Consider the following 21627-nt stretch of genomic DNA (forward strand, 5'->3'; position numbering starts at 1 on the left):
TTGAATAGTACACAATTAATGTAAAAAATTTTGCCAAAATGATATTATCAGCTGGATTGAAATAGATATGGCTGCTGCTATAAGAGCAATACTTTTCTTTAAAAGAGGCTATAACGTAGTGTAGCCGTCATGTGAAAGTTATGCATGTGTATATATGCTATTCAATTGGATGTGCATTTTTCTTTTCCCAATTACTCCTTTTGTCTACAATTAAGATAATAGAATACTTATATAATTAATTTCGTAATTATTTTAATACAAAAATTTATATATTGTTCTCTTCTCCTATAGTTAGATATTCTAGTTTGATTAAATATATACATACTCTTACTAAGGATTTTATCTAGTTATATATAGGTGGTGTCCTTCTATTATTGTGTAGTGGTGTTTAGAGGTGGGTCAACGCCAAAAAGTTTGGTCAACGAAAGAAATCCGGCCATAGGCAGTATTTTACAACATTTTACCTTTTATTAGGCAATTTCTTACAACATTCTTTTTATTAGGTAGTTTCATATAAAATTTTGGTTTTACTAGGTAGTTTCTCACAAAAAGTCTTATCTTTTATCATCTCATGGAACCCATTTTTACTCACTTGTACTATATTCTTATTCCTAACTCTTCTCTAACATTTCTTGCTTTTAAATAAATTTCCTCCATTATAGATAAAATGACACAATTATTTTATCACATTTGTTAATTTGCATAGTTAATTGTAAATGTCTATCTCTAATTATCAACATGTAGTGTCATAAAAATTTGAAATTTTAGACCGGCCACATACATCATTATTTGTCTTTTTGTCAACAGAACAAGAATGGATCGGAGTATATATTATACTACCTCTTGTCCAATTTAGGGGGCGCCCCAGTTTCTCTTCTTGATAAACAAGAAGTGTTTCTCTTGTGGCAAATGTGTAATAGAAACGCCTAGGGAATTGTAAACAAATGGTTTTTAAATCTGAATAAATGCTGACTGTGACTTCCACTGAAGCAAGTCACGTGGACTATTGAAGAGGACGTTGGACGGTAACGTTAACGGCGTTCCGTTACAGCTTTGTCTTCACCTCACAAGCACCTCCGCAGACAACAAGTACCTCCACCTCCACCATCACCTCGCTCTTTCGTCCCCACCGACACCATCATCTTCCTCTTTCGTCTACACCGGGGACAACCACCATTATCGGTGGCAAACATAGGCGGCTTCGCAGCCAAAATCAAACGAAAAACCCAATAAGAAAGGGTAAAATTTATGGCATGGTCAACCCCAAAGGGTAAGGGTGACCGTCCTCCATTGAAGTTGTCATTGAGCTTGAATTCCTCCGTCGAAGCCGTCATCGAGTTCGAATTCCTCGTTTTAAACTCAATTTCCTCCATTGAAGCTTACTCCTACTGTTGGCCGTTCTTTTAATTGATCAACACCTCTAATTGGTCTAGCTCCCGCTTTCAACAATTTATCGCCGGAGGTGGGAACTAGATTCTGGGTACAGAGGTGAACTGCAAAAGGGGTTGAATTGCAAAAGGGGGTAAGTTGAAAAGGGGGTAACGTTAGGTTCACTCCATCAACTAATAATTCCAAATTTACCCTTATGAGAAACGCTTCTTGTTTATCAAGAAGAGAAACTTGGAATTACCCTCCAATTTACTCGCAACAAAGGGGTATTATTTGTGAGAAAAAAAAATATTCCATTGTTGCGAGTAAATTGGACCGGAGGTAGTATATAGCAATGCTGCCATAATACCATTTAACCATAATAGTTAGATTTGAGTCATTTGATATAAGAAAACAGGAAATTAAATGATACATGATACATTTTCATGCAAACTGTTAAAGGAGTTTTACAATAATCCCATTGAACAAACAATCACACCACCACTGCCGCGGCTTTATTTATTTAGAAAGTCATAACTTGTATTTAATAGATATATAATAAGGCTTAGAAAGGCCTTTCGCCAACTATGTTGCCTGGTGGATTATAGCTGCACATAACAAAAATCCATCCATTAACGCATTGAACCCTAGCACACCCAACATTAACCGAATCATGCCAAACCAGTTGAGTGTAGGTCAAACAATCATTACCAATAGCACAAGTATTCGAACTATAATCATAGTCAACCTTTTGTTGCAACCATAGTTCTACGGCGTCTGTGCCTGTGAACAACGGATTGCTACTTACCGCGAGGTTTTCTCCATAGGGCCCGTTGGAACGTAGGAGGGCACAATCGTCAACCCGGCTAAGGGCATATCGTCGGGCATAGGATGCCAATGTGATGTCCCACTCTATGTTTACAACGCCCACTTCCGCCCTAGCGGCGTTATGGGCATCAAGGTAGTCTTGGGGAGAATTTTGTGCAAGGCATATTTGGACAAAGGCTAGGGTTGCTATGAAGAGGCATGAAAATGTTGCAAGTGTACTACTTTTAAACAAAATTGTACACATCTTTTGTTTTTGGAAATTAAGACAAATAAAAAGAAATATTAAGGCTCTTGGAAAATATATCAAATAATGCTAAAGATGTTGTACAATTTATAGTGGATAAGTAATTAAAATTTATTTGTAATGTCACCATCTAAAAGCTCTTGAGCAAGAATTGATCAAATGGTTGTCAAAAAATGAAAATTAAAAATTAGGATTAAGAAAGAAGAAGAATTGATCATAATATCATTATATATGCTTCAAAGAATTTATCAAAATATTGATTTTATATACTATGTATTACTGTAAACATGCCTATCATTTTGCTACTTGATTTTGTTGCTGATCAAGACGATTCGTAAATCACAAATTAAAATGCGGAACTTTAATCTAGCGACCAACCAACTAACTATGCCTATAAGAATTATGAAATAATCAACTTATTGATCCATTCAATTCATAATTCTATACTCAGTATTCTTTTAACCCCAACTTTTATTATTATTTTATTATTTTTTTGAAAGATAACCCCAACTTATTGAACATTCAAAAATTATAGATTGAAGTTCAATCCTTGAAAAATAATTAGCACTCTATAGCATAAAAATTCAATCCTTGAAAGAATATAGTAAACAAAACTAATCAAGCTTTGAAGTGTTAAAATTTAAAGTGTTAATAGATACCACATGTGAGTCAAGATGTATGTGGGATTGTGGGATGTATGTAGTACATTGGGAAAAAAAGGATGGATAGGTATAGCATGTAGTTCAAGTGGGCTACGTCATAGGTACGTATTTCATGTATTAATGTAAATTAGTTTTAAGATGAAACCTCATTAAATTTTTATGAGAAAATAATACTCTTGTTTAACCTTTTTAAAATGGAGTGTTCGTGAATTGGAAGAATTCAAAATGAAGAAGTATTTGGAGCAAAAACTAACATAATTGATGCCTATGCAGAAAATGTTTTGAAAAACAACCCACATTGGAATAGGAATCAATTTAAAAATAATTAAGATGGGCCCATCCCAACTCATAAACCCGATACGATTTGGGATGATTTTGGAAATAAGTCTAAACTTATTATTTTGTAAGAATTTTAGTTATATTTTTGCCTGGCTTGAAATAAACACAAAAAAGCCACTAAGCCCAGTTCAATTTTACGGGTTTTGGGCAAGTATTTTTGGTCCGGACCTTGCCCATCTAACCTGACATAGTTGCTTACTTTTTCCACTACGACTCAGTCCAAATTTTCCATTTTGTAATTGTGAAAATCTAAGTACGAGTATCAATTTTAAGTTATAGAGTGCTAAAATGAGTCAGATCCACCATCCACGATTCCACGTCACATGATACATATACTCCGTTATAAAGTTACCCCGAAGTGATACAATAACCAGTGTAGGATAATTGTAAATAAGTTGCACACTTTATTCATTTGTTCTCTTGCATACATAGGTTTATAACATACATACCTTATCAAGTAGTGAATATCAAATGCTCTAGTGAGCTGATTCAAAGTTCAACAGATAATAATAGTAGAAAATTACTAAATTAAAGATATAAGAACGAAGTAGATATTATATAATAGTTCCAAGGCTCTCTTAGAGGATGAGTTCTGAAAAAGATTATTATTAGTAAGGTCTTTCGCCTTGGTAATTACCTGGTGGATCATAGTTACAACCAATGAAATAGCCTCCATTGTTACATTGAACCCTAGCACAACCAAGACGAACCGAGTTACGCCAAACCACTTGAGTGTAGTGCAAACATTCCCCGCCAACACATGAATTTGAATTATAGTCGTAATTGGCCTTCTCATTCACCCACAATTGTACTGCATCCGTGCCACTCAGTTCGCCGGTACTTCCTGCAAGATTCTCTCCGTATTGCCCTCCAGAATGCTGCAAAGCACAATCACCGATTCGTTGGTTAGCATATTGTTGGGCGTACGCCGCCACTTGGTCATCCCATTGTATGTCACCAACACCCACGGCAGCCCTAGCAGCATTGTGGGCATCAACATAGTCTTGTGGTGAATTTTGTGCGTTACATGATCGTGTTAAGGCTAGGATTGCTATGATGAAGCATGAAAAAGTTGCAAGGTTTTTGACGGAATTCATTTTTTTTTTTTTTTTGAGGGGGTTGTTAATAATGTTACATACAAAGAGGTATGTATTTGATTACTTGGGATGTATTTTATGTCCATGAGATAGGGTTTATATAGGAAAGAGTTCTTGAAAATTCTTAGCAAAGTGTTGAAAATTAGATGTAGAAGATTCAGAGCCTAATGTAAATTAGGTGGGATAGCATTTGGAAAATATGGAAATTAAACTTCCAAAACATTCATCAACCTGTAGACTTATGATGGATGAATTTCTTCGAATGGCAAGGTTTTTCTATATCCTTCAAAAGATAAGGATTGCCTCCTCGTTTCATCAAGGGAGATTAGTTAGTCTGATCTTATTTTAAATTGTGAGATAATAGATCTAATGCATTGTCATGAAATTATTTCATTGTTGAAAATTATGCGGAGTCACAAATTTTATAATTTTTTTTATACAATCAAATGAATAAGATGATAAAAAAAAATATCTTCACAGCTACAAATAATTGTTATATTTAGATTGTCTTTCTAACAAGGTTTTACTTTATAGCAAGCAATACAATTAAGCAATAGGAATGTTCCACGGTGTAATATCTATTGGACATTATAGTTTATTATATAAAGCATGTTTTTATTGAATTCATCAATATGTTATATATTTGTTTGATTCGTATTTCTTTAGTTGATGTTGTATGATTTTTTATCACTAAAGAAATTTTTAGTGGTTACTTATCGTTAATTGTACGGACAAAGCATTGTTGTATTGTTGGAATAATTACATTTTTAGTGATAAATAATACGGAGTAGTATTAAGGAGGATGGCATCATTCAATGCTAAATAGTGAAATAGATTGACTTCTCTTGACTTTTGGTACGCCGTGAATTGAGGGCTAGAAAAGTAGGAATTAGTGTGTGGTGTGTTGAAAAGTGTTTGCAGTAAACGATAATAATGTGTTTTGTGTTTATACATTGCTTAATTTTTTTTCTCTATGAACAAAATAATAATCACAAACTTCTTTTTTTTTTTTTAAAGAAATAATCACGAACTTCTCGATTTAATTTTATTTGATGAAAAGTGTCAAATGTAATTTTTACCCCAAGAGAAAAAGGAAAAAAAAAAACAGAAAGTAGTAGGAAATTCAAGTAAGTGGTAGGCAAGTATACAGCACAATAGCCATTTAAATCCGAAAAAAAAAAAAAAAAAAAAAAGGGTGTACAAATATACAATAATGATCAAGCTATTGTTGAATATGTAAAGTGCTAGTTACGAGTTACGACTTAAGACCAATATAAATGTACGCCCAAGCCACCAACGAACAAATAAAGCCTTAAGACCATTAAGGCTTAAAACTTACAACCTAAGGGGTCTTCAAATGACATCAAGTCTTGCATTGCAATTTCGATGCAAGCTCCATACATCTTTTGTTCACCAAAGGAGTATTCTTGCAGCCTTGATAACTTTTATATTTATTGACCACAAATAAGCAACATTTAGTAACTCCTTATGCAGGTTGTTCTAGTAATAACATGAAGTAGTATCTTTGAGAATAGTAATTGATCGAAATAATTTAGAATAGACGACTGTACTTATAACAAAACAAAGAAGAGTTATTACTAAAAAAATGAACTCAAATTAAAGAGAGTAAGAAAGAACGTATAACACATAAATGATGGCTTAAACTTAAAATTCTTACATGCATCGATTATATATATCAGTGCACCCAAATATCCAAATCCAAAGGTATTATTCTTCTTATTTAAACATATTATATTCTTAAAAGAGCAAATTATATATCCCTATAGTGCTAAACAGGTGCATAAATAGGGATAACTCATAGTTTTATTCAATAGTATACACGTTTATTTTCTCTTAACTTATTAAGTATAAGTAAATGCCCTAATGAGCATAACACAAGTGAAGTTTGAGTAACTCTAGTAGGGTTTTTCTCCGTTAAAATTGCCTCGAGGATCATAGTTACAAGTGATGAAAATCCCACCACCGTTACATAGAACCCTAGCACATCCAAGACGAACGGAATCACGCCAAACAACTTGAGTATAATGTCCACACATCTCATTTGGAGCACAAGTATTGGAATCATAGTCGTAGTTAGCCTTCTCATCAACCCACATTTTAACTGCATCTACGCCACTAGCATCACCGGGACCTGCAACGATATTCTCTCCATAAGGCCCCTCAGAATGCTCCAGAGCACAATCATCAATACGTTGGTTGGCGTATTGTTGGGCGTAGGCTGCCAATTCGTCATCCCACTCTATGTTTTCGACACCCACCTCGGCCCTAGCCGCGTTGTGGGCATCAACATAGTCTTGTGGTGAATTTTGTGCATGACAAAATCCAGCAAAGGCTAGGGTTGCTATGATGAAAAAGGAAAAGTGAAAAGAAAGTAATCAGAGATAATTTTATCAGCAAAACTTGCTGTTTTCTTTTTTTTTTTTTAATTCAGGTTTAAGCGTATACTACTTTTGTGAGTATACAATTACTCTCAGGTTTTTCTCACTTGGCTGCGCAGCCTTACAAGGATATTTATATCACTGCTCCTTACAATCCCTAGATACATTCTAACCTAGGAATACAGATCATTCTAGAGAAAATACACCAAGCTAACAACTGTCACCAATGAAATAGAGCCACTGCAAATAAGACAAAACAATCACATGTCTATCATGTGACATACAACCATTCTACAATTCTACATCCCCCCCCCCCCTCAAGTTGGAGCTTGGGGTGAGAAACAAGACCCAACTTGAAAGAAAGAAAATTATGTTGTTGCTGAGTGAGGGATTTTGTCAAGATGTCAGCCAATTGATGGGCTGACTGAACATGGACAGTTGTGAGGAATCCTTCTTCAATGTGATCTCTCACATAGTGACAATCAATGTTGAGGTGTTTAGTCCTCTCATGAAAGATAGGATTTTTAGCTATATGCTCAGCTGACTTGTTGTCACAATGTAGCGGAATAGGCTTCTCGACCTGCACCTTCAAATTCTGAAGAATATCATCAACCCATACCAATTCACTAGTGGTATGTGACATACTCCTATATTCAGCCTCTGTGGATGACTTAGAAACGGTCTTTTGCTTCTTAGTTTTCCAGGATACTAGACATTTCCCAATAAAAATGCAGTATCCTGTCAAGGATCTAGTGCTGAAAGCACAGCTTCCCCAATCAGCATCAGAGTATCCCTGAATTTTCAATTCAGATTCACTGGGATAAAACAATCCCCATTCCATTGTTCCTTTCAAATATTTCATGACATGAATAGCAGCTTGAAGATGAGGTTTTCTAGGACATTGCATAAATTGAGACAGTTGCTGCACTGAGTATGAAATGTCGGGTCTTGTGATATTCAGATACAACAGTTTTCTAATGATTCTTCTGTAAATTTCAGGTTCTTGAAGAACTTCACCACTATCAGTTGATAGTTTCATCCCCTTAGGGAAAGGGAATTTAGCAACTTTACAGTCTTGAATACCATTATTCTTCAAGATATCGAGAATATATTTTCTCTGGTTCAAGATAATTCCATTCTCATTCCTATCAATCTCAATCCCGATAAAGAATCTCAGTTCACCAAGATCCTTAATGGTGAATTCTTTGTCCAAATTCTTCTTCACCCTTTCTATTTCTTCCAAGTTATCACCTGTTATTAGCAAATCATCTACATAAGCTAGAATGATTGCTTGCTTTCCATTCTCTTCTTTCGTAAAAAGGGAATAATCTTTCTTGGATTGAATGTATCCAAGCTGTATCAAAAATCCCTTTAAAGCACAATTCCAAGCTCTTGAAGCCTGTTTCAGACCATAAATGCTTCTCACCAATCTGCAAACCTTTCCTTCATCAGCTTTCTTATATCCTTTTGGAGGCTTCATGTATATTTCTTCCTCAAGATACCCGTGCAAAAAGGCATTATTTACATCCAGGTGCTGCAACTTCCATCCTTTGATAGTAGCAAGAGCTATCAAAATCCTTACTGTACTCAATTTTGCTGTTGGGGAAAATGTATGTTTATAATCCTTTCCCTTTATCTGCTTGTCACCTCTAGCTACTATTCTTGCCTTTAATCTAACAACATTTCCTTCTCTATCATACTTCACCTTATACACCCATTTACAATCAATGGCTCTTTTACCCTCGGGAAGAGTCACCATTTCCCAGGTTCCATTTTTCTCCATTGCCTGGAACTCCTCTTGCATTGCTGCTTCCCATCCAGGATGCCCTTCAGCTTGTTCATATCTGTCTGGCTCAGTCACTTTGATTATTTTTCTCATACAAGCAATATAATCAGGAGAGTGATTTTTCATTCCTTTTACAGTATGGACTGTAAATGCTGCAGATTCATCTGATTGACCTCTCATACCAGGAATCTTATAGATGTAATCCTTGAGCTTCTTAGAGACGGTTCTTTCTCTTTCTGATCTTCTTGTCTCCTTAGGTTCTGCATTTTCTTCCTGAATAGGCATACTTTGTGTTGCAACTTCTTGTTCAACTGCTGCACTTTCATTATTGTGAAATATTTGTTCAGAAGTTTCAGAATCCATATGCACAGATTCACTAGCATCAAACAACTCTAGAGTTTCTAAACTTTCTTCAATAAGAGAGTTATCGCCACCACCTTCATCATTTCTTTCTTGATCTTCTGAATTGATACCTGGAAGAAACACCTGTTTATACAAATTTTGCAAAACAGGTTCTTTTTGATTGAGGAAAGGAAATATTCTTTCCTCAAATTTTACATCCCTGCACATATAGATCTTTCTTTTTTCTAAGTCAAAGAGTTTATAACCCTTTTGACCATATGGATACCCTATTAACACAGATCTTATTCCTTTTTCACCATTATCACTCTTTTTCACAGTAGGTAAACCATAACATAAACACCCTATGATTCTAAGGTGATCATATTCTGGTTTCCTTTTATTTAATCTCTCAAAAGGTGTCTTCCACCCTAAGACTGAACTTGGTAACAAATTAATCAAATAAGTTGCAGATAGTATACATTCACCCCAGAAATATCTAGGTAACCCTGCATGCAACCTAATTGCTCTTGCGGTTTCGAGGAGGAATCTGTGTTTTCTTTCCACTCTTCTGTTCTGCTGAGGCACTCCTGGTATACTTCTCTGATGTAAAATTCCTCTTTCTGCTAGAACTTTACCACATTCTGACTGAAAAATTTCAGTCCCATTATCACTTCTCAAGGTTTTCACCTTGCATTCATATTGGTTCTCAACAAAATTCAAGAAATTGTTGAGAATTCCTTTCACCTGTTCTTTATTGGACAACAACTGTGTCCATGTTGCTCTACTATAGTCATCGACTATAGTTAAGAAATAGCTTGCACCTGTAACATTTTTGACCTTATAAGGTCCCCACAAATCGATATGGATTAACTCAAAAATTCTGCTAGCAATAGTATTGCTTGGTTTTAAAGGCATTCTATGATGCTTTGCCACACAACAAGTATCACAAAAATATTCACTTAAATTCTTACAACCACAAAAGCTCAAATGTTTCATTTTTGATAAAGACACATGTCCCAATCTAGCATGCAAAATGCTCAAATTTTCCTTCCTACTTACATTATTCACAGAACATTTTCCATTAGATCTACTCTTCTCTTCATTCTGTCCAAAATTCAGCCTATAGATTCCTTCTTCACTTCTTCCTTCAGCAATCACTCTCTTACTGGTAGGGTCCTGTATCAAGCACCCATTTTTATCAAAATTCACCATACATATTCCATCTTCTATTAACTTGCTAACTGACATTAAATTATGCTTGAAATCAGGCAGTAACAGAACATTTTTCAGCACAATATTATCTGTCAACTTTACTGATCCTACCTCCTTCACATTCTTGACTTGCCCATCGGGAAGTCCTACTTTTATAGGAAATTTCAAACTTCTTATTTCAGTGAGCAAACCTCTATTTCCGACCATGTGGTCTGAAGCACCAGAATCAACTATCCAGCTACCAGGATCAAAAACTTGAAAGTAATGTCCTACATTAGTGGCTAAGAGATTACCTGCAAAGTTAGCCAAATGTTGCTTCTCACTCATTGCCTTCATGACTTCCTGCACCATGGTTGATATCAAGCTGGGATCTGGTTTTGTTCCACTGCATTCACCATGTTCAAAATTCTTGTCGAGAGGGGTTTCACTTGCAGGCTCAGCATTCTGTTTGTTGACATTTGCAGCCACCTTTTTGCTCTTTCCTTTTGGTGGGTTCTTGAACCAATCAGGATACCCTAGGAGCTCGAAGCATTCTTCCTTCGTGTGACCTTTCATCAAGCAATGGTCACATTTCTTCTTCATTTTGGCTTCCTTGGATTCTCTTCTCTGCCAATTGTTTGTTGGTTGTCTTTTCACATTCATTGCACTGACTTCAGTATTTGTGCTCATGCTTCCAGTGATTTCTTTCTGTTTTTCTTGTTGTTGAACAAGATGAAAGGCTCTGTTCACAGGTGGTAATGGCTCCATTGCAAGAATGCTTCCTCTTATGTTCTCGAAGCCTTCATTCAATGCCATCAAGAACTGAATGAGTTTGTTCAGTGACTCTGCATCAGCCAACTTCTTCATCATGTTGCATGTGCATTTGCTCATTGCTCCACATGTACACTCTGGTATTCCTTTAATAGAAGAAATATGATCCCATAAATTCTTGAGCTTGCAATAAAAATTGCCAACTGCTTGATTCTCTTGCTTCAAATCACTCAGCTCTTTCTTAAGTTGATAGAGCAGAGGTGCATTAGTCTGGCCATATCTTTCCTTGACTTCATCCCATAACTCCTTGGAAGTTTCCAAGTAAATGAGACTTTCAGCCAAGTTTGTAGTCATTGAAGCTAAGATCCATCCTCTTACTGCATTATCGTTCCTGTACCACTTCCCATAATCTGCATGACCTGGGTTTGGCCTCTTCAACTTACCATCAATGTATCCCAGCTTGTTCCTCGAACCCAAAGCCATTCTTATGCTCCTGGTCCAGTTTAGGTAGTTCTCACCATTAAAAATGATGATTCCCAATTGCTGATTAGAACTATTATGGTCAGAGTTGGCCATATAGTAGGGATCTGCGTAAGCATTTCCAGTCTCATTTGCACCAGATTCATTTGTTTCTGGCATCTTTGAACTTCAAAGATTGAAACTTTCGGATTGTTATGATGATTTTACTTGATTTTGGGCGTTTTCTGCTCTGATACCATGAAAAGAAAGTAATCAGAGATAATTTTATCAGCAAAACTTGCTGTTTTCTTTTTTTTTTTTTTTTTTTGATTCAGGTTTAAGCGTATACTACTTTTGTGAGTATACAATTACTCTCAGGTTTTTCTCACTTGGCTGCGCAGCCTTACAAGGATATTTATATCACTGCTCCTTACAATCCCTAGATACATTCTAACCTAGGAATACAGATCATTCTAGAGAAAATACACCAAGCTAACAACTGTCACCAATGAAATAGAGCCACTGCAAATAAGACAAAACAGTCACATGTCTATCATGTGACATACAACCATTCTACAATTCTACAAAAAGGTTGCAATGGACTTGAGAAAATTCATTTTTTTTTTTTTTTTTTTTCTTTTGGTTGTTGTTGAATTACACAAATGAAAAAAAGATTGGCTGTGAAATTTTTGCATAAGATTGAGTGGAATTTATAGAGGAAAATCAATTGAAAAATATTAGCAAGTAGGAGATAAAAATATTTTACACAAGATGGTTTATCCGGCTTCAGGAAAATTACTAGAATTTTCCATTTTCTAAGGCAAATGGTTGTGCAAATACTTGTATGAAATTTCATATTATATAAAATGAGTACGTACCACGTGGTCAATCAAAAGCTAATGCTATAAAAAAATGTATATATATGTAACATTTGGTATGTCTACGTAAAAATGTGATGAAATTTTAGATAGGGCCAAACTAGATTATATTGTGCAACTTTTTTTTATCCTCTCTGTATCAAGCTAGTGGAAATAAAGTTTCAAGCAACTATGCTAAACTATATAACTACTATACGTATATATGCATGTGTAATTTATAAAGTTGCATTTCTTAATTACAAATGAACATATTTATTTTAGGATCTTGCTAATTTAATGAGCACCCCCTACACCCCTAGGTCGTTAGATAATAATATATAACTTAAAATAGTATCAAGTTTGGAATGTATGTCAAAATCACACGTCAATTGATATAGTTAATGTTTATTTTTCTCTAATATTTCCACTTTTAATTCACTTATCTACATCCCGGTGACGCACGTTAGTTTTTTCTTAAAAAGGATCAAGCCTATGTCTAAAAGAAATTAAATAAACAACTAATCCTACATATTGATCTGATTTATTGTTTATATTCAATGTGATGCGCGATTCAAATAAGGTGTACACAACCATGATCAAGCTATATATACATTTTGACGCATGGCAGCATAGGGTAGGTAACCTTGCCTCACAGAAATAATATAACTTAGTACATTAGGATGACAAGTTACATATAAATATGTACGTCAAATTATAAAGCGGATAGTTATGCTTCAAACTATACCTAAAATGGTAAAAGTACTAACAAACATGCACAAATGTATCATAATTCATTCATATTACTACGTATTATAAGTCATGTGTTGAATAATTCAGCCAGCATACTGCTACAAATTGAATAAACCTACCACTCCTTATACTTTATATCAAAGCTAATGGCTGCTGGAATACCAATTAATTAATTTAGTGTATAATTATAATAAATAATGAAATTCTTTAAAATTTGCTAACTCAATCTAGAAGGCTAATATAACATGGATTTTGGACTTCAAAGTTCGCATACATAATTTAACTGGAAAATTAAACAAAGATGGGGATCAAAATAGAGTAATGAATATGAAATAAATTTTCATATTGATGATACAACTTCTAATTTCATGAATAAATCTACTACATACAAATTATCGAAAAAATAATATACTCCGTTCGTGTAAATCTTGCTTCGTGCTTTCAAAAGATCGAATTAGGATACTAATATATATGATTCATCTATATACGACCACAATTGCTATCTATATTATTCGTCTGATCTCTTACTTGCATTGGCTTACTACTATACGTTACACACAACAATTAATGGCAAGAAAATTCTCTGAATTTGCAATGCATTATTGCATGTAATTAATTTTAATATTTAGGAAGGGAGCACTCCTTAGGAAGATTGCCTTGGAACCTCTTATTATCTTGGCAATAATCATAAATTAGATGATATTTTCTAACCCATTTATAAAACCTTCTTTGATTCCAATTTAATGTGTTGAATCTTTCTTTGTTCCACCAATTAGTAGAGCTAATTGCCTTGCAAAACCTTGGATTTCCTCCCCAAATACATGCATCAATCTTGTAGTTTCTGAAGGAAGCAACAAAGGGTGCCTTCGACCAATCGATCTTATCCTTGCCTCCTCTTGTTGCCCAATCTTCGCCGTTCCATAAGCTTGTTTTTAGGCTCATTGGTTGTGATCTTGGAAACCCTACTCCTTTATCTGCATGGTTTCTGTAAACCCTAATAGGCACCCAGTCCACCATGATCCTGTATGCACAATGAATTAAATTATTGCACGTTTTTATGGAAAAAAATAAGTTGATAATTATGCTTAAACTTTATAAAGTTGATAGATGCACTTTGGTTGTGCATGCATAGTTTAATTTTAATTGTTAAACAAAACTATATCTTAAAAATTTGCATACTAAGTTAATTGGGATCTGCATTTATTTCTAAAGCAAAGCTTGAATTGAAGAGTGGCTTACACAATTTGGTAAACGTTCCAAAGAATCGAATACGTATGAAAATCTGCTGATGGATCAAACCACAGAGAAATCCTCTCTTCCCTATCGCCGAAGCCATCAGAATATATGTTTGTTTGAAGCATATAAGGTTGCCCTGTAACATTTCCTAGGAACTCCAAGTCTATCTCATCTCGATTTGGTGAATTAGATGCAAGCTATATTATTTGCAACAAAATTATTTTAGTAAATCTTCAACATATAAAAAAAGAGGGCAAAATACTAAAACTATGAGAAAACCGAAAGGAATGAATAACAAACATTAAAATTATAATTCTTACATAATAAGCTACAACAGTGCCTGCTGAATAACCTTTTATTAGCTTAATTTGCATGTCTATTTGTCCGAACAAGAACATATTGTTCGAATCGAAAGAAGAACCTATCAAAATCAATTGCCAAAGAAAAATATTAGCCACATAAAAAATTAGTAACAATGCAAGTTGAAAGTCGTACTTTGCACACATAAATAGCATATACGTAGTAATAATTCGTGTATATGTGATAATAATAAAAAAATGGACCGTACGTACTTACCTGATTCATGATCAAGTTTTAAGGTTCTTGTCGTGCCATCAGCTGATGTGTTTACATGATTTGGAGCCCACGAGATGAAGAAATCCTTGTTGAAGTTCCCTGTAGAAACAACAGAAGCAACGGAAAATGGAACCAAAATCGCGCTAGTAACGAAAACTATTGCAAAGAGTCCATAGTGATAGGTTGTCATGGTGACTTTGAGGATTATCTTAGCTTATGTAGAAATAATTAAAAGATTTGGTGTGTGTATATATAGGTAATGCATGAGGAAAAGAAAGGAATAAAATAGGAGAGGTTTATGGTTTAAGCAAGACATATCTTTTGAAAGAAGTAAAGAAAAGTCTTAAATTAGTTGTCAACTTCTCAATGGATGTACAAGTTCATTTCGAAAGTTTCCTATTTACATTAGATGATTTAAACATACATGTTACAATATTGAAATGACTAGCTTCTAGCTAAGTGACTAATAAGAACTATTTCGTGATAAGTTATAAGTAGTGTTATGGAGTAATTACTTTAATTTAGCAAAATCAAATAAATGACGTAATTTCAATTATTTTGTTTACTTTATTGCTATAACCATTTGATAATAGGTGATTAGGTGGAGTAGTTTACTTTTAATTCTTTGAATTACGTAACAATTAATCTCAATTCACATTTTGAGTTTACTCTCGATTTGAAATTTCAAATAACTTTCTTTTTTTTGACGGGGAAATTTCAAATAACTTATACACGTAGTATTTGAATAATTTTTTTTTTTTTTTGAATAGTAGTATTTGAATAATATGATCCTAGTGAGGAACTAAGGGTTAGAGGTCGGTAGCAATCGACAATAATAACTTTATTTATTTTAAATACTAAACGAAACAATGCACTTTAGTTTTTACTGTTAAAGCACAAAATTCATTCACTGCGAATAAAAAAAAAAACAAGTGTGATCAACAATGATAAATTAAAGGGGTTTTCTCAATAACCTGGTACATGTGCTGACAAAAGCTTGTAGGTTACAGGCTTAATTATGGAATGTAATTGCTTTATGATTCAACTTTTTTATGCCTATTTTTATTGTCAAATGTGTATAAATTTAATATACCAATCTTTGGCCATACACAAAACCTTTTTTTGAAAATGACATAGCACATTTTTTTTTTCTTTTTTGGAGGGATAATTGTACAACTAACTTAGCTTAAGTCTGTTAACTTGGGCTTCATGTTTCTTTTCAGAAGTTTTATTTAGATTCTTTTCTTTTACAATGTCCAGTTTACATGTAACAAAACCCATTTTACAACTTCCCTAACAAAATTAAATGATCTCTCTACTTTACCAAAAACAAAATACATACACGTGAGACATGAGTCACGTTAGTACGTTTACTACGTTACACGTACTAATCATGTTAGGCTCGGTTTGATTGGACGGAATTTTTTTTTTTTTTTTTTTTTTTTTTTGGGTAGAAAATTTTTATTCTATTTTAGTGAAACTGCAATCAAAGAAATTTTTGTAAAAATAAATTTGTTTAAGATACATTGATAATTAGGTAAGATAAAAAATGCTCTCTATGAAAAACCCTAAGGAAAACCCCAATGGCAACCATGGTATCCTTTCCTCAACTGAGGAGCAAGATCGGTTTGATCGCTCGAATAAGAAACCAAAGCGTAAGATCAATCATGTGATCTTTGGTGCAAGGAGCTCTCAAGATGAAGAAATGGCTGATGCAACTGCAGGGGATAATGCTAAGTCCCCTGTATTACAGAGGGAACAAGTTCCGTTGGTTTTCTCCAATCAACAGGGAGTGCCTTCTTTCCGTGATATGATTAGATCAGGTCATGCAAACTCACCGCATCAAGAATTTGGTGAATTACTGGATGACGAGGATGAAGCAGATATTTCTGAGGATGAAGAGGATATTCCGGACGATATCCTAAATGATGATAGGTGCCCTGTCATTAAGCTTACCAAGGAAGAAAAGAAACGTCTGAGACAACCTTGGCAAACTTCACTGATAATCAAGATGTTTAGTGGGAAGTTAGGCTACATGGGATTAATGAGACGACTAAAGAAAAAATGGAATATCAAGGGTGAACTCGCACTGACAGACATTGGTTGTAACTATTTTATTGCTAGATTCACGAACAAGGCAGATTACAATTATGTACTCACCCAAGGTCCTTGGCTCCTTGATGATAACTACTTGACAATTAGGAAATGGGTGCCTAATTTTGTTCCAGATGATGCTCCAATTAAAGTTCTCACTGCTTGGGTTCGTATCCCAAACCTCCCTGTGGAATACTTTGATATCGGTTTTTTAAATAAAATTGGGGAAAAAATTGGAAAGGTTATTCGAGTAGATAAAACCACTGCTCAAGCTGAACGAGGCCAATTCACTAGGCTAAGTGTTGAGATTGATTTATCTAAGCCTTTATTGTCTAAATTTTGGCTAAAGGGTCGAATTTGGAGAGTGCAGTATGAGGGAATTAGAATGGTTTGCTTCAAGTGTGGCAAGCTTGGTCATGTGGCTGACGACTGTAATCCTGAACCAGAGAATGTTAGGCAATCTGCTATGGTGGTTCATGATAACCCTTTACATAATCAAGTTCCTAGACCAGAAGAGCAGGAGGATTTTGGATCATGGATGCTAGTGAAAAAACCTGGTAGACAGAGGACTGCTAAACAGGACAAGAATGCAGGGGCAGGGAAAACTGCCATTGGTGGTGCTAAGGTGGCAGGGAATATTCCAGTGGTGGCTAACAACTTGAGAGTGCATACAAGAAAGGATAAATCTGCCGTGATTCTAGGAGAAAATTATGGGAGTGGTTCAAGATTTAATATTCTGGAAAATCAAGAGAGTGATTTTGGGAATAATATGGTAGAGATAAACAAGGAATTGGAAGATAATATTTTCCAAGATAAAGATGGGATGGATTTTAGCACGGTTAATTTGGGGGAAAAATCTCAGCAAGATAAAAATTCTGAAGTGCACACCATACAAAATCAAAAAAGATTCCCTCGAAATCTTATCAGGAAAAAAGGAAAATATTTCCTTCGAACCAAAGCACCCCACTTAAGGAAGTTTCTGCCAATATTCCTTCTCATGATTCTCATGTTTCCAAAACCGTAGCAACGTCCAAGCAAGGTAAAGAGAACTCGATTGTTGACTTAGAAGCTAATACTGAAGCACTTCCCCAAGCTATTGAAGCAATCACACAAGCACTTGAGAAGCAAATTCATGATGCCAGTGACTCTTCAAATGCCATCACTCATGTCTCATCCTCCCTACCCAATCACCTTGAATGTTCCCCCGGAGAAGACCCTATATGTGGGGTTGCCAATGGAGCAACCTTACCTGACGATCATGAACCCCCTGGTGCACATAATGGAGGTTCATATGGACACTTTGTTACCACCTGTCTCGATTCCTCCGGATCTGGTGGTGACAGTGATTCCACCAATTGAAGTTCAGCGCCTGCTGAGATTGCTAAGCCATGCTTATTTGACTACCTTATCTTCAATCCCAGTTTCCATGGAAGATAGATTACCTAACTTAGCAACTGATACTCTGCCTATTACTTGCATGATATGGAACGTGCAAGGGGCAGGCAATTTGAATTTTACCTCTGCTTTGAAAGAGGTTGTCAGATTAAATCAACCTAATGTTCTAGCCTTAGTCGAGACACATATGGGAGGAGAACAAGCACTCAAAATAGCAACTATTTTGGATTATAAGGGTCATGAAAGAGTGGATGCTATGGGATTTAGCGGTGGTATTTGGGTTTATTGGAAACCCGAATTTGTGACTGTTAACCCGATCATAAAACACAATCAGCATATTACCATGGAGATCACTCGTGTTGGAGCAGTTCCTTGGTATTTTTATGCTATTTATGCAAGTCCGGACCCTTTGAAAAGGAAAGACTTGTGGGAGGAATTGAAAATTTTTGCAGCCACACATAATAAGCCTTGGTTATTGGCTGGTGACTTTAATGACACGAGATTTCCCTCTGAACGTAATAAGTCTTGTCATGAAACCAATCGTCGTTCTGCATTGTTTAATAATTGGGTTGAAGATATGGAACTTCTTGAGGTTGAATTTGCAGGAGCAGCACATACTTGGGCCCGGGGGAAGACTCTTGAAACTCGACAAAGTGCTCGTTTAGATCGAGCTCTATGTAATGACGAGTGGGCTATGCGTTTTGAACAAGCTTCGATGAAGCATCTCCCTGCTGTACAATCTGATCACTGTCCCATCTTTGTGTCACCGAATGGTTTTGCTCCCTTACAATCCATTCACAGACCCTTTCGCTTTCAAGCTACTTGGATGACTCATGAGAATTTCAAGGACTTTGTATAACAAAATTGGGATGCACAAGGTGATTTAATGAACTCTCTGTCTAAATTGTCCTCTGATTTGCAAGTGTGGAATAGAGATGTTTTTGGTAACATTTTCAAGCAAAAAAGATTGCTCTTGGCTCGAATAGCAGGAATACAGAAGAAATTGGCTGAAAAAATTGATAGAGGTCTTTTAAAATTGGAGGCAAGGTTAAGAAGAGAACTTGATGAAGTACTTGAAAGGGAGGAAATTCTTTGGTATCAAAAATCAAGGATTGAATGGCTCAAGCATGGGGATCGTAACACAAGCTTCTTTCATCTAAGCACAATTGTGCGTCGATGGAAAAATAAAATTGTTGCCATCAAGGGAGAGAATGATCACTGGATTCAAGACAAAGAAGAAATCAAGAATCACATAGTGAATTATTTTTCGAATTTATTTATAGAGGAGGGTGAACCTGATTTTTTCGATGTTCCTCAAGATGTGTTCCTGGAGCTTTCCACGGCTGATTGGAGTGGCTTGGTTAGGCCATATTTGAAAGTGGAGGTTGAATCTGTAATCAAGGAGATGGGGGCGTTGAAAGCACCGGGACCAGATGGCTTTCAAGCCTTATTCTATCAAAAGAATTGGGAAATTGTTGCGGATACAGTGTATCGAACCATTATGCCTATCTTAGAGGGAAAGGGGCTGCCTGATCATCTCAATGACACTTTTATAGCTCTAATTCCTAAGCTTGAGAAACCAGAGCTTGCATCTCAATTCCGGCCTATTGGATTATGTAATGTTGCTTACAAAGTGATCACCAAGGTTATAGTCAATTGTCTCAAACCAGTTCTTCCCCACTTGATTTCCAATACTCAATCAAACTTTGTACCGGGTAGACAAATCACAGACAATATTATCATAGTCCAAGAGGTTATTCATACCATGAGAAGAAAGCAAGGTGCGAAAGGTTATATGGCCATCAAGATTGATTTCGAAAAAGCTTATGATAGACTACGTTGGTCTTTCATTAGAGATACGATGGTGCAAATGAATCTTCCAATTTTTATGATTGAGCTTATAATGGAATGTGTGACTTCGTCTTCCTTGCAAGTTCTTTGGAATGGGGAACCATCTCAAAGTTTTAAGCCTAGTCGTGGAATTCGCCAAGGAGACCCCCTCTCCCCTTACTTGTTTGTTATGTGTATGGAACGTTTCTTTCAAGTCATTCAAGAGGCTATTGTTCAAAATAGATGGAAGCCTATTCGTGCAAGTAGGGATGGTCCTTCCTTATCTAACCTCTTTTTTGCTGATGATATTATATTATTTGCGGAAGCAAGTGTTGAGCAAGCCAAAGTGTTACATGATTGTCTTGATCGTTTTTGCAAGGCCTCGGGACAAAAAGTGAGTTTTGCTAAATCAAGAGTATATTTCTCGGCTAATGTGGGCAGTGAGGAGTAAACTCAAATTAGTTGTGCGTTGAATATGGAGGCTACTCAAGATTTTGGTATGTACCTTGGCATGCCAACGTTGACTAGTAGAGTGACTAAAGAGACCTTTAATCACTTGTGTGAAAAAATCGATCGTAGACTTGCGGGGTGGAAGACTAAGTATCTCTCTCTGGCTGGAAGGATCACTTTGGCTAAGTCTACCATTTCTACAATGGCTTTTTACTCTATGCAAACTGCAAAGATACCCCGAACTACATGTGAAGCAATCGACAAGAAAACTAGAAAGTTCATATGGGGAGGCCATGAGGAGAAAAGAGGGGTCCATCTGCTGTCTTGGGAGATGCTGCAACGGCCAAAGAGTCAAGGAGGAGTTGGAGTATATTCAGCAAAGCAAGCAAATGCAGCATTCCTCACGAAGCTCGGATGGAGAATGCTTACTGAGCCAAATGCTCTTTGGGCAAGGGTCTTGAGAGCAAAGTACTGCAAGGGGAGATGTGATGTAGACATGTTCGATCCTAAGGCTAGAAGTTCTAATGTTTGGAGTGGTATCTCTGAAAATGCAAATACTTTGGGGAAAGGAGTGCGGGTTGTTGTAGGAAATGGTGAGAGGACTCTCTTTTGGGATCATTTATGGTGCACAGATGAACCTTTGAGTAACTTAGTTACACAGCCTTTACCCATGGAGTTAGCAGCTGCGACAGTTGGTGAAATGTGGGAGGTTGATGTAGGTTGGAGGTGGGCTATTTTTGCTCCTTTTCTGCCTGAAAATGTGCTGAAGATTATTCAAAGCCATGAGCTTCGAATTGACCCAGCAGCTGAAGACCTTGTCTACTGGAAGGACAGTACTCATGGCAAATTTACTATCAAGTCAGTGCTTAATATTTTGCGCCATGATACTGATGTCATTGATGATGATTGTTGGAATACAATATGGAAAGCTCCAATTCAGCAAAGAATTCGTG

At 35.8% G+C, this 21627-nt stretch overlaps 4 protein-coding genes across 4 annotated transcripts; 1 reads left to right on the top strand and 3 right to left on the bottom strand.

The window, feature by feature from the left end:
• Positions 1-1849: 1849 nt before the first annotated feature.
• LOC145621175 (basic form of pathogenesis-related protein 1-like) lies at positions 1850-2478 on the bottom strand. Its single transcript, XM_081675911.1, has one exon. The coding sequence runs from the start codon at positions 2438-2440 to the stop codon at positions 1934-1936; it is 507 nt and encodes a 168-aa protein (XP_081532037.1). The 5' UTR covers positions 2441-2478; the 3' UTR covers positions 1850-1933.
• Positions 2479-3848: 1370 nt separating this feature from the next.
• On the bottom strand, positions 3849-4591 carry LOC145619448 (basic form of pathogenesis-related protein 1-like). Its single transcript, XM_081674136.1, has one exon. The coding sequence runs from the start codon at positions 4536-4538 to the stop codon at positions 4050-4052; it is 489 nt and encodes a 162-aa protein (XP_081530262.1). The 5' UTR covers positions 4539-4591; the 3' UTR covers positions 3849-4049.
• Positions 4592-13395: 8804 nt separating this feature from the next.
• LOC145621200 (putative xyloglucan endotransglucosylase/hydrolase protein 10) lies at positions 13396-15106 on the bottom strand. Its single transcript, XM_081675938.1, has 4 exons — positions 14906-15106; positions 14650-14750; positions 14333-14526; positions 13396-14114 (listed from the first exon to the last, which is right to left on the bottom strand). Exons 1-4 carry the CDS (start codon positions 15093-15095, stop codon positions 13712-13714), a joined length of 888 nt encoding a protein of 295 aa, XP_081532064.1. The 5' UTR covers positions 15096-15106; the 3' UTR covers positions 13396-13711.
• A 3319-nt stretch (positions 15107-18425) lies between these two features.
• On the top strand, positions 18426-19253 carry LOC145620175 (uncharacterized). Its single transcript, XM_081674808.1, has one exon. It carries the CDS (start codon positions 18426-18428, stop codon positions 19251-19253), a length of 828 nt encoding a protein of 275 aa, XP_081530934.1.
• Positions 19254-21627: the final 2374 nt, after the last annotated feature.

The sequence above is a fragment of the Chenopodium album genome, chromosome 27, assembly GCF_948465745.1.
Source record: "Chenopodium album chromosome 27, dcCheAlbu1.1, whole genome shotgun sequence".
In the NCBI taxonomy this organism is placed as follows: domain Eukaryota; kingdom Viridiplantae; phylum Streptophyta; class Magnoliopsida; order Caryophyllales; family Amaranthaceae; genus Chenopodium; species Chenopodium album.